Below are 23714 nucleotides of genomic sequence, written 5' to 3'. Positions count from 1 at the left end.
TTTTTATTTTTGCATCGACATAGCTGTATAAGGTCTTGTTTTTTGCGGGACAAGTTGTAATTTTTAATAGCACCATTTTGGTGTACATAGACTTTATTGATTAACTTTTATTAACTTTTTTTTGTGGGGGGAATAGAAAAAAAACACCAAGTTCGCCACACTTTTTTGCGTCCTAAATTTACGCCGTTTACCGTGTGGTATAAATAACACAATAACTTTATTCAGCGGGTTGTTGCGATTCCAACGATACCAAATTTGTATAGTTTTTGTATGTTTTACTACTTTTACACAGTGAAAACACTTTTTTTTCTAAATTATTTGTTTTTGTGTCTCCATATTTGAAGAGCCGTAACGTTTTTATTTTTTCGTCGATGCAATTGTATGAGGGCTTTTTTTTTGCGGGACGACTTGTAGTTTTTATCGGTACCATTTTGGAGTAGATGCGACTTTTTTGATCACTTTTTATCACATTTTTTTTAAGGCTGGATTCAAAGAAAACAGCAATTTTTGCATGTTTCTTTATTTTATTTTTTACGACGTTCACCGTGCGGGTTAAATGATGTAATAAGTTTATAGTTGGGGTCGTTACTGACGCGGCGATACCAAATATGTGTAACTTTTTTACTTTAATTTGTTTGTTAATAATAAAGCAGTTTGTAAGGGGGAAAAGTGGGTTTTTCATTTTTATTTTTTCTCACTTTTTCTGAAACTTTTTTTTAAACTTTTTTTACTAGTCCCACTAGGGGGCTTCACTATGCGATCCTCCGATCGCATTTATAATACACTGCAATACTTCTGTATTGCAGTGTATTATGCCTGTCCGTTTAAACCTGTCCTAGCAGGCATTCACCACAGGCAGACCTGGGGGCCTTTATTGGGCCCCTGGCTGCCGTTAGAGACACAGACTCTCAGCGATCTTATCGCCGGGTGTCCGTTGGATGAGAGGGAGCTCCCTCCCTCTCTCCAAAGCCACTCAGATGCGGTGCACACTATTGAGCACCGCATTTGAGGGGTTAAACGGGTGAAATCGATACTTATATCGATCTCACCCGGCAGAGCAGGGACGCCCCCAGCCCTCTGCTGCCTCTGGCAGCTGAGAGCAGGGAGATTTGACAGTTCCCTGCTCTGTTTACTTATTCTGATGCCGCGACGTAAATAGTCTATGGCATCGGAATAAGGCCAGTTAGTGACTGACGTAGAAACACTATGGGCCGGTCACTAACAGGTTAATAGACAACTGTGCATGTTTTTACTTTTTGACCAAGTGGGCATTGTAAAGGAGTGTATAACGCTGACCAATCCGCGTCATACATTTCTCTCCATTCATGTAATCAGCACATAGTGATCCTGGGTTGTTCACTATGTGCTGTCACATACTCATACTGAGTATGTGACAGCACATAGTGAACAACGCAGGATCACTATGTGCTGATTACATGAATGGAGAGAAGTGTATGACGCTAATTGGTCAGCGTCATACACTTCTTTACAATGCCCACTTGGTCAAAAAGTAAAAAAAAGCCAAGTTGTCTATTAAGAAAGTCATTCGCATAAATCTAAAATAGGTCATAACTCCGTCAAAATTGATCGTTTTTCTAAATAAAAAACACTGCTGTAATCTACATTACAGCGCTGATCACATTATGTAGAGGATAGGCCACTTATAATGTGGTGACAAAGCCTCTTTAAAGTCCCTGTAAGTACTCTTCTTCTTTACTTTAACTTTGTGAATTGTTCACTGTTTTTTTTGTAACTGGGATAATGAACAGCAAGATTGGAGGTTTTCTTCAGTGCACAGTCTGCCATATGTATGCACGACTGGAGCAGGAGTTCCAGGGTGACTACCTCTGTGGCAGATGTGAGCATGTTGTTTACCTGGAAGCTCACATTAGAGACATGGAGGAGCAAAATGCAACACTAAGGGCGATAGACAATCTTGAGCGGAGCATACTGAGCACGCGGTTAGTGGGGTAGACCTGGATGGTGAAGACGTCGGTCAGCAGGACCAGGCAAGTAGCTGGGTTAATGTAGTTAGGGGCAGTAGAAAGGGGTCCAAGAAAGGAAAGGCCAATCCTACTTCTGTTATTCCAAGCAAAACTGTCAAGTTGGGTGATGATGCGAGGGTGTCAGTCTCAGAAATGGCAGCCCTAGTGGATCCTGATCTCCCTAACAGCCGGGAGAACAGTCCAGCTAGTAGTCGGTGGAATGGTAATGCAGGTAAGGCAAGACAATTAGTAGTTGTAGGGTAGTCTATAATCAGGAAGACGGATGGAAGAATTTGTTGCCAAGACCGGTTCAACCAAATGGTTTGTTGTCTCCCTGGTGCCAGCGTTTGACATGTTTGTAGAACGGGTGGATAATTTACTGGGAGGGTCTTGGTGATTCAGGTAAACACTGCAAAAATAATTTTTTATGTAATCTATAGACACCCCCCCCCCCCCAATATAACTGAGGAGATGGAGCGGGCTGCACAGGCGGGTACTGTAGTAATCAGGGGAGATTTTAGTTACCCAGAAATTAATTCGTGCCATGGTTCATCTCCGACTGCGAAGGGGAGACATTTCCTCAACCCGTTGCAAGAAAATTTTATGGCACAGTTTGTGGAAGACCTGAATAGAGGTGACGCTCTTTTGGATCTGGTAATTTCAAATAATGCAGTGCTTGTTGGGTATGTCACTGTTCATCACAATCTAGGGGTATGCGGACGTACTAGGCTGCTCCGCCGTAGCGGAGAGGCAGCTGGCCAAGTCAGCCTATGCAAAGTCTATACAAAAGTTCGTAGCACAAGGGTACCTGAGATGGTCCAGACAGTGGTGGAGGCTTTGGCACGGATGGGGCTAGACGTGGCAGGTAGCGCCAGACGTGGCGGATGATACCAGAAGTGGCAGATGACACCAGATGTGGTGTATAACAGCAGACGCCACAACACTCCAACACTAGAAAGGTTCAGGAGCAAAACACAACACGGGATACAGGTAGCAGGTCACGGGAACACTGGGAGCAGGATAACACTAAGGGACCATTTGCAATACGAACATGGGTAGACAACAACAACGCTCAGGCAAGGAGTGAAAGGGCAGGGACCTTTTTATAGTCCACGGTGATCTGGGAAATAATTAATTACATATGCGCGCTCCACCTTTAAGGCCAGGAACGAGCATGCGTGTGCCCCCTTGCAGGACAGAGCGGCCGGATGAGCTGACATCTCTGGGGAAGGAGAAGTCGGCCAGAGGAGGACGGTCTGCGTTTGCAGCAGTCAGTAGGTAAGGGGAGGCGGGGGTCCACGACTGCGGCCATTACACTGTTCGTGAAAACCTTGGTAACCGTGATCATAATATAGTTGCATTTTTCTTATACTGTAAAAAACAAACACAGGCTGGGAGGGCAAAAACACTTAATTTTAAGAAGACCAATTTCCCCAGGATGAGGGCTGCAATTCAGGACATAGGCTGGGAACAACCAGTGTCAAATAATGGTACAACTGATAAATGGGAGATTTTAAAATCCACTTTTTATAATTATAGTGCAAAATTTATTCCTATAGTTAAGTATAAACGACTAAAATTAAACCCCACATGGCTTGCACCTTCTGTAAAAAAGGCAATATATCACAAAAAAAAGGGCCTTTGAAAAATACAAATCTGAGGGTACAGCACTAGCCTTTGTAAATTGCAAATAGCTTAATAAAATCTGCAAAAAAGTAATAAAATCAGCAAAAATACAAAAGGAAAGGCAGGTGGCCAAGGATCGTACAACAAATCCCCCAAAAATCTTCACGTAAATAAATGTAAGAAAGCTAAGGTCTGAACATGTAGGACCGCTAAATAGTGGTGATGGGTGTCCATTTTCAAAAAGGGCTCTAGGTCTTCCCCGGGTAATTATATCCATTGTGGGAAAAATGTTTGAGGGGCTATTGAGGGATTATATACATGAGTATGTGACAAAATATTGTATAAGTGACAGCCAGCACGGTTTTACCAAGAACAGAAGTTGTCAAACCAACCAGATTTGTTTTTATGAAGAGGTGAGCAGAAGCCTAGACAGAGGGACTTTGTTTTTGGACTTTGCAAAGTCATTTGACACTGTCCCTCATAGTTGCCTTATGGGTAAATTAAGGTCTATAGGTTTAGAAAGTATAGTTTTGTAATTGGATTGAGAATTGGCTCAAGGACCGTATCCAGAGAGTTGTGGTCAATGATTCCTACTCTGAATAGTCCCCGGTTATAAGTGGTGTACCCCAGGATTCCGTGCTGGGACCACTATTATTCAACTTATTTATTAATGCTATAGAGGATGGGATTAATAGCGTGGTTTCTATTTTTGCAGATGACACCAAGCTATGTATTATAGTTCAGTCTATGAAAGCTGTTCATAAATGACAAGCTGATTTGGGCACACTGAGTATTTGGGCATCCACTTGGCAAATGAGGTTTAATGTAGACAAATGTAATGTTATGCATCTGGGTACCAACAACCCGCATGCATCTTATATCCTAGAGCAGGGGTCTCAAACTTGGCCGGGTAAGTGGGCCACATATAGAAAAAATGTGAAGTTGACGGGCCCGAATTACTTTCAAATTTGATACATTACAAAATTATTGGTAATTAATTAGTTATTTGAACTACTATAACAATACTACATTACTATAATAATAGCGCTAGGTTTAAACTTACCGGAAATTTGCGAGAGTTCTCCACGTGCTTATTTCAACAATCCAGTTTTACAGTTTAAGTTTCGCTAAATGCAGTCCGGCAACTCAGTTGGCAGTGTCTGGCAGACACACAAATGTCAAAATGAGGCAGCCCCTTTTTAGATACTGCCACAGTGCCCTCTGTAGATACTACCACAGTGCCCTCTGTAGATACTACCACAGTGCCCTCTGTAGATACTGCCACAGTGTCCTCTGTAGATAATGCCACAATGCCCTCTGTAGATAATGCCACAGTGCCCTCTGTAGATAATGCCACAGTGCCCTCTGTAGATAATGCCACAGTGCCCTCTGTAGATAATGCCACAGTGCCCTCTGTAGATAATGCCACAGTGCCCTCTGTAGATAATGCCACAGTGCCCTCTGTAGATAATGCCACAGTGCCCTCTGTAGATAATGCCACAGTGCCCTCTGTAGATAATGCCACAGTGCCCTCTGTAGATAATGCCACAGTGCCCTCTGTAGATAATGCCACAGTGCCCTCTGTAGATAATGCCACAGTGCCCTCTGTAGATAATGCCACAGTGCCCTCTAGATAATGCCACAGTGCCCTCTAGATAATGCCACAGTGCTCTCTAGATAATGCCACAGTGCCCTCTGTAGATAATGCCACAGTGCCCTCTGTAGATAATGCCACAGTGCCCTCTGTAGATAATTCCACAGTGCCCTCTGTAGATAATTCCACAGTGCCCTCTGTAGATAATGCCACAGTGCCCTCTGTAGATAATGCCACAGTGCCCTCTGTAGATAATGCCACAGTGCCCTCTAGATAATGCCACAGTGCCCTCTAGATAATGCTACAGTGCTCTCTAGATAATGCCACAGTGCCCTCTGTGGATGCTGCCACAGTGCCCTCTGTGGATGCTGCCACAGTGCCCTCTGTGGATGCTGCCACAGTGCCCTCTGTGGATGCTGCCACAGTGCCCTCTGTAGATCCTCCTGGACCGGAATGTGATGTCAGGGGCAACCCCAGAGCCGGTGTCTCAGAGCGGAGCACAAGTATAGGCTCTGCTCCGGAACTCTGGGGAAGCAACTGACATCAGTGTCCATATATGGACAATGATGTCGGGCAACCCCAGAGCTGGAGGCCCGGGCAGTGCGCTACTATTGCTCCTACTGGTACTCCAGCTGTGCTCCTGACATCACTGTCCAGCTCTGGGGAAGCCCTCGACATCGCTGTCCATATGTGGACAGTGATGTCAGGGGATTCCACAGAGTCTCAGAGCAGAGCCCATGCTAGCGCTCTGCCCGAGACTCCGCTCTGGGGAGGTCCCTGACAAAACTGTCCATATATGGATAGCGATGTCAGGGATTTCCACAGAGTCTCGGAGCAGAGCCAATACTAGCGCTCTGCCCGAGACTCTGCTCTGGGGAAGACCCTGACAAAACTGTCCACAGAGATGTCAATGTCAGGGATTTCACAGAGTACAGGAGCAGAGCCGATACTAGCGGCTCTGTCTCCCGCGGGCCGTAGATGACAGCCTTAGGGGCCGCATGCGGCCGCATGCTTGAGACCCCTGTCCTAGAGGGAGCTATACTGGGAGAATCCCTTGTTGAGAAGGATCTGGGTGTACTTGTAGAACATGGACTTAATAACAGCATTCAATGTCAATATATATTAATAACAGCATGCCATGTATTAAAAGAGGCATGGACTCGCGGGACAGGGATATAATATTACCACTTTACAAAGCATTAGTGCGGCCTCCTTTAGAATATGCAGTTCATTTCTGGGCTCCATTTCATACAAAGGCCTGGAGTAGGAAAAATACAAAGCAGAGCAACTAAACTAATAAGGGGCATGGAGAATCTAAGTTATGAGGAAAGATTAAAAGAATTAAACCTATTTAGCCTTGAAAAGAGACGACTAAGGGGGGATATGATTAATTCATATAAATATATTAATGGCACATACAAAAAATATGGTGAAATCCTGTTCCATGTGAAACCCCCTCAAAAGACAAGGGGGCACTCCCTCCGTTTGGCAAAAAAGGTTAAATCTCCCTAGGCGGCAATCCTTCTTTACTCTGAGAACTGTGAATCTGTGGAATAGCCTACTGCAGGGGCTGGTCACAGCAGGAACAGTAGATGGCTTAAAAAAGGGCTTCAATAATTTCCTAGAACAAAAAAATATCAGCTCCTATGTCAAGGTGTAGAATTTTTGTATCATCCCTTCCCTTTTTCCCATCCCTTGGTTGAACTTGATGGACATGTGTCTTTATTCAACCATACTATGTAAATAGCGCTCCTTCCCTTCTAAGCCGTGCCGTGGGTCCAAACAGCAGTTTATTACCTTATATGGGGTATTGCCGTAATCTGGAGAATTTGCTTTACATATGTTGGTGTTCTTTTATTCCTTTTTCTGATTTGCATGGCACAGGCAGTATTCCAGATTTTCATTTTCACGGCCTAATTCCTCAAAATTCTGCAAAAAACTTGTGGTGTCAAAATGCTAACTAAATTAGCATTTTGGTGTAGTTTGCAAAATGGGGTCACTTTTGGTGGGTTTCCACTGTTTTGGTCCCTCCAGGGCGTTGCAAACACGACATGGCACTGAAAACCATTCCAGCAAAATCTATGCTCCAAAATCCAAATGGCTCTCCTTCCCTTCTGAGCCTTGCCATGGATCCAAACAGCAGTTTATTACTTCATATGGGGTATTGGCGTAATTGGGAGAAATTGCTTTACAAATGTTGTGGTGCTTATTCTCCTTTATTCCTTGTAAAAATTAAAAATGTATACTTTTTTCAGAAGAAAAAGTCGATTTTCATTTTTTCCAACTAATTGCAATAAATTCAGCAAAAAACCTGTTTTGTCAAAATGCTAACTATACCCCTAGATAAATTCCTTGAGGGTGTTGTTTCTAAAATGGAGTTACCTTTGGGGGGTTTCCACTGTTTTGGCACCACAAGACCTCTTCAAACCTGACATGATGCCTAAAATATATTCTAAAAATATATTCCATTAGGTGCTCCTTTGCTTCTGAGGCCTGTGTTTCAGTCCATTAGCACACTAGGGCGATATGTGGGATGTTTCTAAAAACTGCCGAATCTGGGCAATAAATATTGAGTTACGTTTCTCTGGTAAAACCTTGTGTGTTACAATAAAAAAATTATTGCAAATGAATTTCAGCAAAGAAAATGAAATTTGTAAATCTCACCACTACTTTGCTTTAATTCCAGTGTAATGCCTAAAGGGTTGAGAGACATTCTAAATGCTATTTTGAATACTTTGAGGGGTGCAGTTTTTTAAAATAGGGTGATTTATGGGGACTTTCTAATATATAAGGCCTTCAAAGCCACTTCAGAACTGAACTGGTCCCTCAATAAATACTCTTTTGAAAGTTTCTTGAAAATGTGAGAAATTTCTTCTAAAGTTCTAAGCCTTGTAACGTCCTAGAAAAATAAACGTACGTTTAAAAAAACTATGCAAACATAAAGTAGACATATGGGAAATGTTAACTAGTAACTATTTAGTGTGATATCTGTTTTACAAGAAGATACATTTAAGTTTAGAAGAATGCAAATTTTTGTGTTTTTCACAAATATTGAATTTATCGGCCAAATTTTTCCACTAACATAAAGTACAATATGTCACGATCAATCTCAAAACAATCTCAGAATCACTTGGGTAGGTAAAAGCATTCCAAAGTGTATACCACATAAATTAACACGTCAGATTTAAAAAATCGGCTGTGTCCACAAGGCCAAAACAGGCTGGGTCCTGAAGGGATTAAGATCTTGCCTGTTTAGTTTTGTTTGTAAATAAATCTTTCACAAGGCTCCTAAGATGGCATTGCTTACTGATAAGTTCATTGTTAGAAAAGAAAAAAAAAAGATGTACGGTTTAAATTCTACTTTTTGTAGGTATTAACTATTGCAGGAACACCCCACAAGACCTGCCGTTTTGGAGATACTCTGACTCAGTTGTCTAGCCATCACAATTTGGCCCTCGTCAAAGCCACTCAGATCCTTATGCTTGCCCATTTTACAGCCTTCAACACACCAACTTTAAGAACTGATTGTTCACTTGCTGCCTATTATTTCTGACCTCTTAAGAAGTTCTATGGTTAAGAGATAATCAATGTTATTCACTTCAACTGTCAGTGGTTTTAATGTTATGACTGAATTGTGTATGTCGTAGGCCTCGTGCACAGAGGTGTAATACAGCTCTGTTTACCCTCTGAGTTGTGCAAAGTCTCAAATGAACACACTGGGGAATTTTTATGTAATGTGACATAATGGACGTTAGATAGTTCGGCAACATAGCGCCCCCATAAGACCTGCCCTAACTTTTATTGGGTGTATTTTCCCAACTGGGGCCACAAAAAAAAAAAATTCACCTGAGTGTTTCTTTAATATGGCATTCATAGTAGTCTACGGGGCTTTGCTTTACTTTACCTCTGTAAGCCTCTGATCTTATACAGAGACATTTTATCAGATTCCATATGAATCCCACAGAAAATAAATTGTGGCATGCTCCACTGCACTCCATGTTCCAGATCTATTCTCCCTAGAAGCATTGCTTTATGGTGGCACCATATAGTGACACATGGTGTCCCTATATCTTCATAGTACCGGTGTGTAAGGAGTGCATCGGCTGCTGTAACAGCTCTATGTACATGGCTGTTCCGTGTGCGCGGAACCCAACTCCAAATATTGTGTTTTAAGAAAGCATCCAAGCTTTTCTTGAATCATCTCCTAATGTTATTAAGATATTGGAATTGAGTTTCACTTGACATGTAAATACCAAATTACCCACACTGAGAGGGGCATCTATATGGCAATTCAGCAGAGTAATGATAGAATGATATTATTAGAAATAGTAGGCATAATTATTTCTATTTGCACTTATTTATTCTAAAGAAAGCCATGTAGGTAAATTTATGAAGCCTCCAACCAAACAAAATTGAGAAAGCTATCTATCTTTCCTTGTGTAAACTTTCGCTGTCAATAAAACAAAACTTAGTGTCACTGTAGCATACAAGTTTGTGGTATTTCTTGGAGGGCTTATCAGTAAACAGCCCACCTAGTAGGGCCATTTAGTTGTCTGGTATATTTATACACAAAACCTGTAATGCTATTGTATTTTATTCTTGTGTTAGGATATATAAAGCAATTCAAATTCCAACAATTTATTAGTGTTGACAAACTGTGCAGAACATGGAATCAATTCAACACTGCCAAGTCTGTGTAAACAACAACCAGCCAAGTCTGAAATTGCTAACGATAAATGCAAACTTATGAGGTTTCACTAGCATGACCATCACTCACGGGAATATTTTCCTACCACTATAGAAATGGATGTAAATGCTTTGGGTTACATTTCTGATTACTCTGTTTAGCACGTAGAGGGATATTATTCTACCCATTATTCACGGTGCAAAGTTTAACTGTTCAGAAACAGATAGAAATATCAAATATACTTCAGACAAAATCAACAGTAACTATGGGGTTGCCTCTATGCCAAGTTAAAAAAACAATCTAGATCACTTTACCATTCTATTTTGATATTGATCATATTTTGGTTCAACTTGAAATTGCATAGTGCAAACTATAGTAGGTAAGTATAAAAAGTTTGTATGTACTTGCAGCTGAAGTCTCTCCGAACTGGAGATACATGAGATAAATCAGTGATCATAGGAGCACTCCCATGTTCTGGTCTTCCTGTCAGTAATCCCATGTAAAAACACTATATTCAGCCTCTCCCCAACCCAAAATTTCTACTTTGCAGAGGACAATAGGTTGCATTCAGTTGCACAGCAGAGATCCGATTTTAGGGTTACTTTGCATTTAAGGTTGCCTTTATACAATGTTGCTTTTTTTTTTTTTTAAATGGAAATCCGTAACAAATCTCAAAGATGAGTGGAATAAAGCTTTCCCATACACCTATCTGTTCTTTCGGATGTGGTAATAGCGGGGCCTGAACATGGCCTTAAAAGGTAATGTTTTGCAAGCCCACATATGTCTAGATCAATGGAAATATAGAAAAGTTATGGCTCTTTGAACGCGACGATGCAAAAACTTTTAAAACTGTTTTTGTTGTGCAGAAGTTGTACTGACCCTTAGAAAAAACGTAACATGTTATTTATGCCACGTAGTGAACAGCATAAATTTACATTGCGAAAAACAACACTGAAATAGCTGAAACAAGTCAATAAAAGTTAATCAATATATTTTATGTGCCCAAACAACTCGTCCCGCAAAAACAAGCCCTCATATGGCTATGTTGATGGAAAAATAAAAAAGTTATGACTCTTGCAATGTGACTATGAAGAAACGAAAAAGAATACTTGGTGGTTAAGGCCAAAATAGGCCTGTCGTTAAAGGGTTAAAGCGTTTTACCTTGAAGTGTATGTCTTTGAATTACAGCATTTACCTTCCATCAAGGTGAGTGCCTAAGAGTGAGATATTGTGCGGTGAGGGATTCATACTCTTCACCTTACATCTAATACTAATAAGCTGCTCCATAAAGTTGTTTGTCACTGTATAAATAGGTTCTTGTCATGTTCCATCTCTAGAGAGCTAGTTAGAATATATACAGCCATTTCCTATGGCTAGGCTATAGCAATATGTCTATAAAGTAATCTAGAACAGTATATTAAAATATAAATAGTGTGTGTATGTGTATGTATATATATGTATATATATATATATATATATATATATATATATATATATTGGACATGAAAATTAAAAGAACCCATAAATTAAAAGTCTATTGCCTCCACATGAGTACACACAACATATGGAACATTTACAAACATTTCTACAGAAATTTAGAGTTGACAGTAGAGGGGAAATGGGCAGTTTTATTAACAGTAGAAATAGGAAACCACGCAATTTGACAAAAATGCGGCATGATCAGAAAAAAATCACGATTTTTTTAGGAATTGTGACACCACAGAAGTTTTCAAAAGAAAAACTAGGAGAGGAGGCCGCCGGTGTAACAGAAGAAAAACACGGTCACAGACCACAGTCCGGTCACAAGGACAGAGTGAGCCCCCCGAAGAAGTAGAAGAAACCACCCAGGTCATCCAGTTGTTTTCGGGCCAGGAGTCAATCTTAAGTAAACCCTCCATCTTTGTGGATAGGGCTCTGAGGATTTTTGCCGCAAATGCATTATCATATATAAAGGGCACGACCGACTTTTTGGTCAAATTAACCAATACAGAAATACCTGAAGGGGCTATTTTAGCTTCATTCGATATTGTGTGCTCTTTATCTATCTATCTATCTATCTATCTATCTATCTATCTATCTATCTATCTATCTATCTATCTATCTATCTATCTATCTATCTATCTATCTATCTCTCAAGAGACCTGAATGCCATACAGAGGGTATTAGCACAGTCCACACACTCACCTCCCAGTTGTGAATTTATTATGATCTTGAAAATTAGGCGTGAGAGTGTCTATCAGTATTTTTGCACCTGTGCAAACTCCCTCTATGTAGCATTGTAGTCTGTCTACATCATCATGTGAATTGGTGTGTATATCTGCCATTGTGAGTAAGGGCTCATGCACACGACCGTAGCCATGTGCACGGCCGTGATTTTCGGGTCAGCCGGCTGCGGACTGTCAGCCGCGAGCCGCCCCCGCAAATCGCGGGACATGCACATGGCCGCGGCCATTATTTTCAATGAGCCCGGACCGCAGAAGACGGCCGTAATAAGACAGGTCCGTTCTTTCTGCGGTGCGGGCTCCCGGGCCGTGCACGGACCGTAAAAACTACGGTCGTGTGCATGGCCCCATAGAAATGAATGGGGCCGCAATTCTCCCGTGGATTTTCAGGGGAATTGCGGCCGCAAAAGCACGTTCGTGTGCATGGGGCCTAAGTTAGGCTTTTTTCAGTGATTTTAAATTAATATTGCTCATTTTTGTGATTTGATTGTAATAGCAGTATAGGGACTTGCAATATGATGAGGACCCTTGACGCGGGTTGCGAGCTTGCGTATTTTGGCCAAAATATCAACCAATACCTCATGTTTATTATGAATATTTATCGTTTATCATGGACATTTTTTTAGGATGCAGCCAGGCCTTGTAATGCTGGGGAAGAATAGTATGTCAGTACTTTGTGTAGTACACTTATAATGTGCTGAGCAGCACTTCCTTATCTAATAGTTTGGGCTTAACTAATAGGCTGTATGCCAGCATAGTGCACTACATGTAACCGTGAGACTGGCACACTTATATAAGCTATATCTGTGTGCAATGATAATACTAAGCAGCAAACCCCCCTTTAAATAGGAGGCGTGTGAATGTCTGTTTATCTGTATTTTTGCACATGTGCAATCTCCCTCTATGTATTATTTGTCGTCTGTCTGCTTCCTCATGTGAATTGGTGTGTATATCTGCCATTGTAAGTTTGGCTTTTTTCAGTGGGGGAGTTAATACTTGCCAACAATTATTTTTTGCTTGACGATAAATTCTATTAGCAGTTGAAGGGCTCGAACATGGGGTCTAATATGGCACCAACAGATAAAAATAATTATGTTGCAATGTTGGAGGAGATGTTCATCTATGTGTCTCCCCACTTCTAACATCTGCGGAGGTGGTGGAGATACATAGATGACTTCTTCCTCAGTTGGGATGACAATGCAACGACACTCCAATCAACGACACAACAGTTTCATGATTTCTTGAACACAATTGATCTAGACATTAAATTTACTTTGGTTCAGTCGAGGGATACATTACAATTTCTTGATGAGAGTACGGATTCCAACACATTGTTGAGATACAACAGTAGTCACCCTAAAGGTATGGTCCAGTCACTCCTCTACAGTTAAATGCTTAAAGAGGCTCTGTCACCAGATTTTGCAACCCCTATCTGCTATTGCAGCAGATAGGCGCTGCAATGTAGATTACAGTAACGTTTTTATTTTTAAAAAACGAGCATTTTTGGCCAAGTTATGACCATTTTTGTAGTTATGCAAATGAGGCTTGCAAAAGTCCAAGTGGGTGTGTTTAAAAGTAAAAGTCCAAGTGGGCGTGTATTATGTGCGTACATCGGGGCGTTTTTAATACTTTTACTAGCTGGGCGTTCTGATGAGAAGTATCATCCACTTCTCTTCAGAACGCCCAGCTTCTGCCAGATCATGCTGTGACGTCACTCACAGGTCCTGCATCGTGTCAGACGAGCGAGGACACATCGGCACCAGAGGCTTCAGTTGATTCTGCAGCAGCATCGGCGTTAGCAGGTAAGTCGATGTAGCTACTTACCTGCAAACGCCGATGCTGCTGCAGAATCAACTGAAGCCTCTGGTGCCGATGTCTCCTCGCTCGTCTGACACGATGCAGGACCTGTGAGTGACGTCACAGCGTGATCTGGCAGAAGCTGGGCGTCCTGAAGAGAAGTGGATGATACTTCTCATCAGAACGCCCAGCTAGTAAAAGTATTAAAAACGCCCCGATGTACGCACATAATACACGTCCACTTGGACTTTTACTTTTAAACACACCCACTTGGACTTTTGCAAGCCTCATTTGCATAAATACAAAAATGGTCATAACTTGGCCAAAAATGCTCGTTTTTTAAAAATAAAAACGTTACTGTAATCTACATTGCAGCGCCTATCTGCTGCAATAGCAGATAGGGGTTGCAAAATCTGGTGACAGAGCCTCTTTAAAGAGGATCTGTCACTAGTTTAGTAATGCCCTATCTCCTAGCTAATCTAATAGGCACTGTTACACTGATAATGCTAGAGAAAATGGTGTCCCAAAACGGTTATTTTAAGTTGTGAGCTTTTTTCTAAATATTCAAATGAGGCTATACTTGACAAGCGGGTGTCAAAAACTAGCAAATCTCCTGAGGTGAAGCTGCTTCACACAGTGCGACAGACTGAGGCTGGAGGGAAGGGGGATCACTTCAAACAGCCATATCTCTGGCTGTAGACCACCTAGAACAGTGGTTCTGGTGGCATATGAAATATGAGATTCTACCTGAGATTTGCAGTTCTAGCTGTGAAACAACCGGAGGTATCACCAGTTGAAAACACAGTCGGGAATGGAAGCCATATACTATATGATCACGCTGTGTTGCTGAGCAGGGATGGGGAAGATTGCACCAAATCTTGCATTCTAAATAATTTAGAATTAGACAAAAACATATATTTTTTGCATATGATTATTTTTTTAAGCCTTTCTTTTCCAGAGGTACATACTAGCTTAGTCAATAAGCATTAGGGTTTTTCATATAATTAATTACATTTAATAATTTTGCCATTTATCCCTGCACCTGCATAAATTTACACAGTGTTATTACAAACAATTCTATTACATTTTTGAGTTAACATATACTCTGTTATGTAGTCGACTGCGGTATTCATTCCGTCAAAACAATTGAACCCTTGCACACCGGAGACAAACAGAAACCATTTGCATCGGATCCGTCGCCATTGAAATCAAAATTAATGCAAACGGAACCCTATGGTTTCCATTTGTTTCAGTCAGGGTTCCGTGTCACGTTCGGTACGTGGACGCACTGGGCCGTACCGCCTTGGCGGTATGGCAGCTGGCCAATAGAACGCAGGTCACAGTCTATAGTTAGTATAGTGTACCTGTGGCAGCTTGGACAGTGGCGAGTCAGGCTCGGCTGGGACTAGGCAGCCGGCAGACGTCCGGCATGGTATACAGCACAGCACAACTTCAGCTCAGCACGGCACTTAACCAGGATAGCACGGGATACAGGTACAGGAACACTGGGAACTGGGAAACACTAGGAGACCATTTGCTTAGACAAATTTTGGGCATGACAACAACGCTCAGGCATTGCAGGAGGGGGTTGGGCCCTTCTTCTAGTCCAGGGTGCTCATGGGCTAATTTAGTATTAATTTCAGATGCGTGCGCTAGCCCTTTAGGGGGGGGGCACGAGCGTGTGCACGCACCCTACGGGACCCGGCTGGGAGAAGCGGAAGTGAGCGCTGGCGTCTCCTGAGGGGGAGATGGGGACCAGCGTTCACAGTTCCATGGCTGCGGACGTCAGGAGGTGAGTGAACCTGACGTCCCGCGGCCATGGGCATGACATTCTGTTTCTGGGTTCCCCTGACTGAAAGCTCAGACGGAGTCCTGACGTAGAAGTGAACGAAGCCTAATAAAGGCATAAGCATGATAGAATGTAAATAGCAAATTTTATCCTATTATGAAGTTTATGAACTTCTGTTTTTCTTCTTAAATGGAAATGATGTATACTCTTTACTATATATACTGTTATACACTATCAGTTTTGACTTCCTAAATATTCCTTATCTCAATTTAAGTATAGTTATTCACATTAATCATGATCCTTTCTAACGCTCGCCTCACACTTTCTGCAAAGGTCACTTCAGATGAAATTGGCTTATCCTCTTACGGGTTTTTTTTAGGTCCTTCAGGACAATTTGAGTTGTTTTTTGCCTGCTTGGCTATTTTTTCCAATGTTCTCCAAGATTTCATTTAAAAACTTTGTCCTCCAGGCTAAAGGAGTGAATAAGCAGGAGTTATTTCTTCCAGGCACAAATGATTAAAACAGCTCAAGCACTTCCAGTGCAGGTCACCGTGTGCATGCTTGCCTTTATATATAGATGAAATATGTGCAGTGTACATTCAAGCTGCTTTACATTCCTTTCTGGGGTTGTTTATTACTAAGCTGATACTTGGTCTATACATTTGCTAGGATTGTGTTTTTTGGCTTTTTTCAGTATATGACTTTTTTGAAATCTTTGATTATTGATGGGCTCTTGTATTGCTGAAAACCAGTAGCCGCATGTTACTTTCTTACCATTGTATAGTCAGGGTGAGATCAATGTTTGGTTGAGTGTTTTTGAAGCAGAGATTGTGTGGGAGATATTTAGCATGAGATAAATACGGGACAGTAAAGCCAGTTAACAGTTGTAATTGTTTTTGTGTATCATCCACTGTATGACTTTACTTTGAAGATTCACCCACGCTGACAGGGTTACATGGGCACAATCTCTGTAATACATCAGTTTCTCAAATCAGCCATAGAGTTTTATTATCGTATACCTCACTTCTGGTTCAGTAGCAAGTGGGTTATTCAGGGATTACAATTATTTATTTACATTCGGAAATTTTGTTTTTAAGCTAAAAAAAAGAAAAACAAACCCAGATAGTAACATATTTATGTATATTGAATGTATTGTATCTAAGATCCGTAGAGGGCAATCTTATTCAGTTATATGCCTGAGGAACACATGGCATTTTAAGTTAATGTTTTTGTGTTGGTTCTACCACATATATGTTTCCTGCCCCATCAGCTACCCAATTAGATATATATTAATATATTGAAAGCGTTTTACAGATAGATTCTAGTCTTACTATATAGATCCCTTTCATAAACTCTCTTGATCAACTTCCTTGAAAGAGAACATTTTGTATAGCTGCATGTATATGAATGCCTTAGGCCCCATGCACACGAACGTAAAAACGCCCATAATTACGGCCCGTCATTACGGGCCCATAGACTTCTATTGGCCATGGGTACCTTCCCGTTTGCTTTCGGGAAGGTGCCCGGGCCGTTGAAAAATATAGAACATGTTGTATTTCAGGCCGTAATTACGGCATTGACAGGCCCATAGAAGTCTATGGGGCTCCCGTAATTACGGGTGGCTACATGTGTGCACCCGTAATTACGGCAGCGTTGCTAGGCAACGTCAGGGGATAGTCACTGTCCAGGGTGCTTAAAGAGTTAAACGATCAGTGCGGGATAGAGAGAAGGGGCTGCACTGATTGGCAGTAACTATTTCAGCACCCTGGACAGTGACTACCGCAGGACAGTGAGTAAAAACCTGCAACAAAAAAAAGTTAATACTTACACATAACTCCCTGCTTCTTCCTCCAGTCCAGCCTCCTGGGAGAACGTTTCAGCCCATGTGACCGCTGCAGCCAATCACAGGCTGCAGCGGTCATATGGACTGCCGCGTCATCCAGGGAGGTTGGACTGGATGTCAAGAGGGATGCGTCACCAAGACAACGGCCGGGGTACGTATTAACTTCTTTTACTTTCAATCGCTGCGTTCCGCTGCAGAAACTCTGCCAGAAGGGGCTGCCGATTAGTTCAGAGAAAACGGGTCCATAAATACGGGTGACAAAGGACCCGTATTTGCGCCAGTATTTACGGACGGAGGAAAATACGTTAGTGTGCATGGGGCCTTACCCTGTGTGTGTCAAAACATTGATATTTATGGTAAGCAAGCAGTAGATCATCTAACATAACTAACTAACTAGGTCTAACAGAATGGAAAAGCTCTGTCTACAGTGGTCTCTCTTGCTAACTAATGTAGAAGACAAAACTAATTCAGGAGTGAGACGCAGGGTAAAACATTCATATGTGGTGCTTTAGAGAAAGATATGGGAGTAAAGCCATGTCTGAACGCCAGTATATATATTCTAATAAACTATATTCTTAAAGGGATTCTGTACTGTTCAAGATTGATGGCAAGATTTGTAAGAGGGACGGTTCTGAACACTGGGACACACTGATCACAAGAACACCAATCACATTGGGGGCGTATTCTAGAGATATCTTGATTATCTTGAAAGTACGGAATCCTTTTAGACTTAAAGGGGTTTTCCTACTATAGTAAGTGATTGCATATTGCTAAGATCTACCTTAGTGATCCTTATAATGATGGGGCTGCAGCGCTAATTCATAGTGTTTTCCTGTACAGCAACACTCCTAAGCGACCTGATGTACTGGGAACTGCAACATAGACCTGTTGACTTTAAAGTAAAGCCTCAGGAACTATGGTGCTTTCGTTCTCTAGATCGGCGGGGTTTCCCAGAGATTGGACTCCGATCATCATAATGCTTTGGCATATCCTAGTGATATGCCGTCTCATTAAAAGTTGGGAATACCCCTGTAAATGGAAAATGGGGATGACATTTATACATGCAAACAATTAGCATCCCCATATAAATACAGTTTTGAGGGAATTTCTTTAATGAATATATTATTATATTTTATAATAAAGGAATCCGCTTTGCTACCTGTGTACTTTGTTTTTTAATATGGCACTGTACGTATGAATAAAGAGTAAAAATGTGCCTGATCATAAGGTTCATCAGATTTCTGTAAATATTTGAGTCAACAGTAACCAGTCAGAATGTGTAATTAAAGCATGCTAATGAACACAAGCCATAAAGTTTACGCTTATCAGAACGTTCAATAAGTAAATATTGAGATTAGTATTTTAGTTGTATGCCGCATTCATTGTGTATTTTTTATCCTTCTACAGGTAGCCTACTTGAAGATATGAGGAGCTAATCTGTAAACCCCTGTGCTTGGTATAATTGGATACTGCTCTTCTCCCGGTAAACATCAACTGTGAATGAATATAAATGACCGCGAAGACAAATGTCAGTTGTCACATAATGTGAAATACAGATGAGGGTCTGCCATTAGATAAGTCTATACTTTGGCCAGTATTCATTGGAGAGTTTGGACAACCTTTAAAAAGAAACGTAATTCCTCTGGGATCCCATTATCCAGTTCCCAAGATTTACCAGGTCCTTCCTTAGACTTTGCTTACATCCAGCTTTGTTGTATCTCTTTATAATGATTCTGCTGTTATCCAGTGGAAAAGAACTATTTGAATCTAAGCTTGGAATAATTCACAACCTCAACTTTCATTCCTAATTACTTGTCATATTTCCCTATAAATGAACAAGGCATCCTCGAGAGAAAAACTATGATTATAGAATTAGCATTCTGCACAACTGACACCTATTATCAAATGTGACAATTGCTTTGGTAAATTTGCTTCAATTGAACGAGATCTAGGTTGCTTTTCTAGTTTACAATATATTAAATTCATTTTAGCAAATTTAATGCAAGCCACTTTCTTATAAAGTACTATCCCATAAAAATTTTGTAGATGGTGGCATTATAACTGCAGTGTATTGTATGGAGCTATTGTATAGTTAGTTCTAGCATACTGAAGAACAATCTACACAATAGCATACGCCATACAGGCAGAAGAAGACATACACCCAACTTTCCTCAGTAGTGAACCCCTGCAGTGCTATTTGCTACATTAGCGGATAAAAAGGGAGAGGGGAACTTGCCCACGTGTCATACTGACATTCTCTCCAACAGGAGGAGAGTAAATAGAGGACCTCCTGTTCCAGATGACCAGTGGATGGTGTTGTGAACTAGCCACAAGAGTGGATCCACATTTTGCTATGGGATTCTTCTCTAATGACATTCATATGACCGTGGCTGGGATTGTCCCGCCATATAATTGATTGTGGTCATGACAAAATTAAAGGGGTCGTGCAGGATTAATAAAACATGGCTACTTTCTGCCAAAAACTGCACCACATCTGTCAACAAGTTGTGTGTGGTATTGCAGCCCAGTTCCATTCACTTCAATAGAGCTGAGCTGCAATACCAGACAGAGTCTATGGACAGGTGTAGCGCTGTTCCTGGAAGAAAACAGCCATGTTTTTCTAATCCTAGACGATGCCTTTAAGTTGTATGTAACCTCTGGGTACACTTATTTTAAAGATATCTGGCAGTGCAGTTCTGTCGTTCACTGGATTCAGCTGATACGTTTTATGTTTAGTCAATGCCTCTAATTTGCAAGCCAAGATAATGTACTGATGACATTTTTGGTCATAAACACCAACAAGTAGCCATGTTTCACATGTTTCATTCCACATTCAGTCTATGTAGTGTACTGAAGGCCTAGTGCCAAAGCAAAACTGCCTCAGATGAAAAGTGACCTTGCTGCCCAGACAGCCAATAAGAGTTCAGTGTTCACTCTTCCAGCTGAGTTTAGAAATTAAAAACTGGATTTTGATTGGATGCATTAGATAACAAAGCCGTATTCTTTTTAGATCATTTTTTTTTTTACCTGTGCTTGTTTAATGTTCCCCTCTAGTAATTTGTCTGTTCAGCATGCGTGTCAATGGAGCTCAGTGTGCAAAGATTAAGAAGATTAAATGAGGCTTTATTTTTTCAATTATGTAAATGAATAGCAGTTCTTCTCTACAACATCTTGTCATTCCTTTTCTTCTTAATGTCATATTTGTCAGCTCATATTGTTAAATAAAATAAAGCAACACGTTTTGAAAGTCGATCATCCGCGTTCTGAACTTTCTGTAATGAAGAATGTCATTACTTGAATTGTAATAAAAATGTTTTTTGTCATTTCCTGTGTGGCATTGTTCACGCACATTAAGCAAGAAGTACATCACACACACCTCATGTTCTTCCCATCCTCTGTTCTGCATATTCTGCGCAGTATTACGATACTTTGGTATCATACAGTATAAATACTTGACTTACTAAATATACTGTTGTATAACGTGACCTTATAGTGTTTTAAATGTTGGGCCATCACCCTGAATATTTCAGCATGGTGATTTCTAAATGACTTGTATGTAGGCCAGAGTACCTGTAGAGCAATAAAACGTGTGACACCCGTTTTGATTATTAGTCTGTTTCTTTATTATATTTTTAATGTGTAAAAATGTTGATATTTCATGGAAGATATGACCAGAAAGTTGTCTTAGGCCATCATAACGACATGTTGGAATATAACATTGATCTGGGTCCTTGTTAAGGGACCCACTTGATTTATAAGGACACCCTAAAATTGTCTAGCTTCTGCTTAGGCTGATGCTCTTTCAATTCACACATGTCGGATTTGCCATCGGCTGAAACGGTGCCAGCAGATCTGCACGCGGATTACCCCTATTGTAATTAGGGTTCTCACGATACCAGAATTTGGACTTCGATACCGATACTTTGTGTAGTATTGAGATTTTCGATACCAAAACGATACTTTGCCAACGGTAATAAAAAAGTTCTTCCTTTTTCTGATGTGAGGCGCGAGGTGTGATGATGAATTTTGAACGTGCCTCACATTAATAGTAATTAACCCCATCATGTTTCCCTGTCATAATGGACAACATTGGGTTAATGTGTAAGGTACATGATGGGGTTAATTACTATTAAAGTGAGGCACATGGAGGTTAAATTCATCACACCTCGTGCCTTACATTAATAAGTGAAAAACGTTTTTTTTGTTTTTTTTTATAGCGTACACATCATAAATGACGCAAAAAAATTGTTGTGCAGGTTATTACCGCCACGCCAATACCAAATATACTTGTATATTTTATGTATTGAAACTTATTTTAATGTTTATTTAATGTTTAATGTTCATTTATTGTAAAAAATGTGCATGTGTATTTTTTTTAATTTAACATTACTTTGTTTTTACTTTATTTTTAAACTTTAATGTACTGGCATATATCTATATGCCAGTACATTAGCCTGTGTACTGATAGTATACTGGCAGTTGTTAGGACATACCTAAGCATGCCCTAACAACAGGAAATCTGGTAAGACAGCCGTGGGGTCTTTCAATGGACCCTGGGCTGTCTGCCCATATATGGTACGGTGTCACAGGGAATCACTGTGACGCGATCCAAGGGGCATCTGTCCTTCTTATTTTCCCCTTGAATGCTGCAGTCAGCTTTGGTCGCAGCATTCAGGGGAATAGCGGCGGAGATGAGCGGTTTCTCTGATCTCCGCCATTCTAGAGCGGGGCTGCGCTGTGTAATACAGCCATTGCCCAGCTCCTGACATTAAGTGCGCACGCCTTCAGCATGAGGTGATGCGGCCGGCGCTGCACTAATGAGCGCCGGCACTGAACACAACATGGGGGTGTTTTGCAGTGTGCCCACCATGTTCTGACTTCAGTGCCGACGCTCATTAGTTCAGCGCTGGTCGCATCATCTCATGCTGACCGCGCGATCTTGTCAGGACTCAGGAGCGGGTCAATGGCTGTATCACACAGCCCCAGCCCCGCTCTCATACATTCATGTGTTACAATGCTAAGCTGTGCGATGGCACAGCTTAGTATCTAAATACATGAAATAACGTTATCAAACCGTTTGAGGGTGCACGGCACCGAAACAGTATTGAAGTTTCGATGCATCGTGCATCCCTAATTGTATGAGGCTAATTCACTGCTTTTCCGTGCAGAACCGCACAAACAAGGAACATGCTATGTATATTAAAACTCACAGCGCATTCATTATACCGCACTGATTTTTTTTTCCACTTTATTTGAATGGAGTTATGCGTTAGATGCAGAATGTCCGCAGATTTGTTAAGGATTTAGGTGCTAATCTGCACCGAAATCTCCATCAAATCCTGAAAGTGTGAACACAGTTTTAGAATTCTTCAGAGGTAAAACTACAATACTGCAAGTATGTTTTGTTAAATATCTGGACAGATTTAACCCCTTGGCGCCTCAGAACTTCTTCTCAACCCGATTGAACATGCTTTTCGCTTATTGAAGAAAAAACTGAAGGTAGAAAGACCCACAAATAAGCAGCAACTGATGGCAGTTGCAGTAATGGCCTGGCAAAAGCATCTCAAGGGAGAAAACTCAGCATTTAGTAACGTCCATGGTTTCAAGACTTTGGGTAGACATTGACCACAAAGGGTTTGCATTAAAGAATTAAAAGTAATCCTTATATTTATAATTATATAAAAGTTTTTCGAATTGCGTTTGAGCCTATGAAAAAAGAGGGACTATGTTAAAAAAGGCTGTAATTCCTAAACGATTGATGCAATATTTTGTGAAACCCCTTTTATTAAAGCTGAAAGTCTACACTTCAATACCATCTCCGTTGCTTTGTTTCTAATCCATTGTGTACAGAGGCTGAATTATCAACATTTTGTCACTGACCAAATATTTCTGGACCCAAATGTACATAAAAAAGTGCAGCGTTTAATAGACAATGAGGCGCAATGGTGAAAAGTTGTGTTTTTACTGGAGGTATTCTTTGGCATTTTGGACCGTATTCTGCATTAGTATTTGTAAGCCAAAACCAGGACTGGAACCTACAAAAATGAAAAATATAATGGAAAAACTCGTACCTCCTGCCGTGTGAAAGTGGCCGTAATGCATGTTAAGGGTATGTTCACACGTAGTCAACAAAAACGTCTGAAAATCCAGAGCTGTTTTCAAGGGAAAACA

General features: G+C 41.0%; 1 protein-coding gene across 2 annotated transcripts in view; it reads left to right on the top strand.

Moving 5' to 3' along the window:
* Nucleotides 1-21154, top strand: part of UBE3D (ubiquitin protein ligase E3D) — a 255631-nt gene extending 234477 nt beyond the window's left edge. The window contains exons 10-11 of one of the 2 annotated variants that reach the window (XR_012883173.1): nucleotides 18951-19026; nucleotides 20598-21154. Coding sequence is in view for 1 of the 2 variants with exons in the window: in XM_075862076.1 (XP_075718191.1) it covers nucleotides 18951-18971 (21 nt within the window). In the remaining variant the exon portion in view is untranslated. Of the gene's footprint in view, nucleotides 1-18950 lie in introns of both variants that reach the window. The other variant, XM_075862076.1, reaches the window with a different exon arrangement.
* Nucleotides 21155-23714: the final 2560 nt, after the last annotated feature.

This window comes from Rhinoderma darwinii, chromosome 4 (assembly GCF_050947455.1).
Source record: "Rhinoderma darwinii isolate aRhiDar2 chromosome 4, aRhiDar2.hap1, whole genome shotgun sequence".
NCBI classification, from domain to species: domain Eukaryota; kingdom Metazoa; phylum Chordata; class Amphibia; order Anura; family Rhinodermatidae; genus Rhinoderma; species Rhinoderma darwinii.
This window is presented reverse-complemented; position numbering and strand designations above follow the sequence as displayed.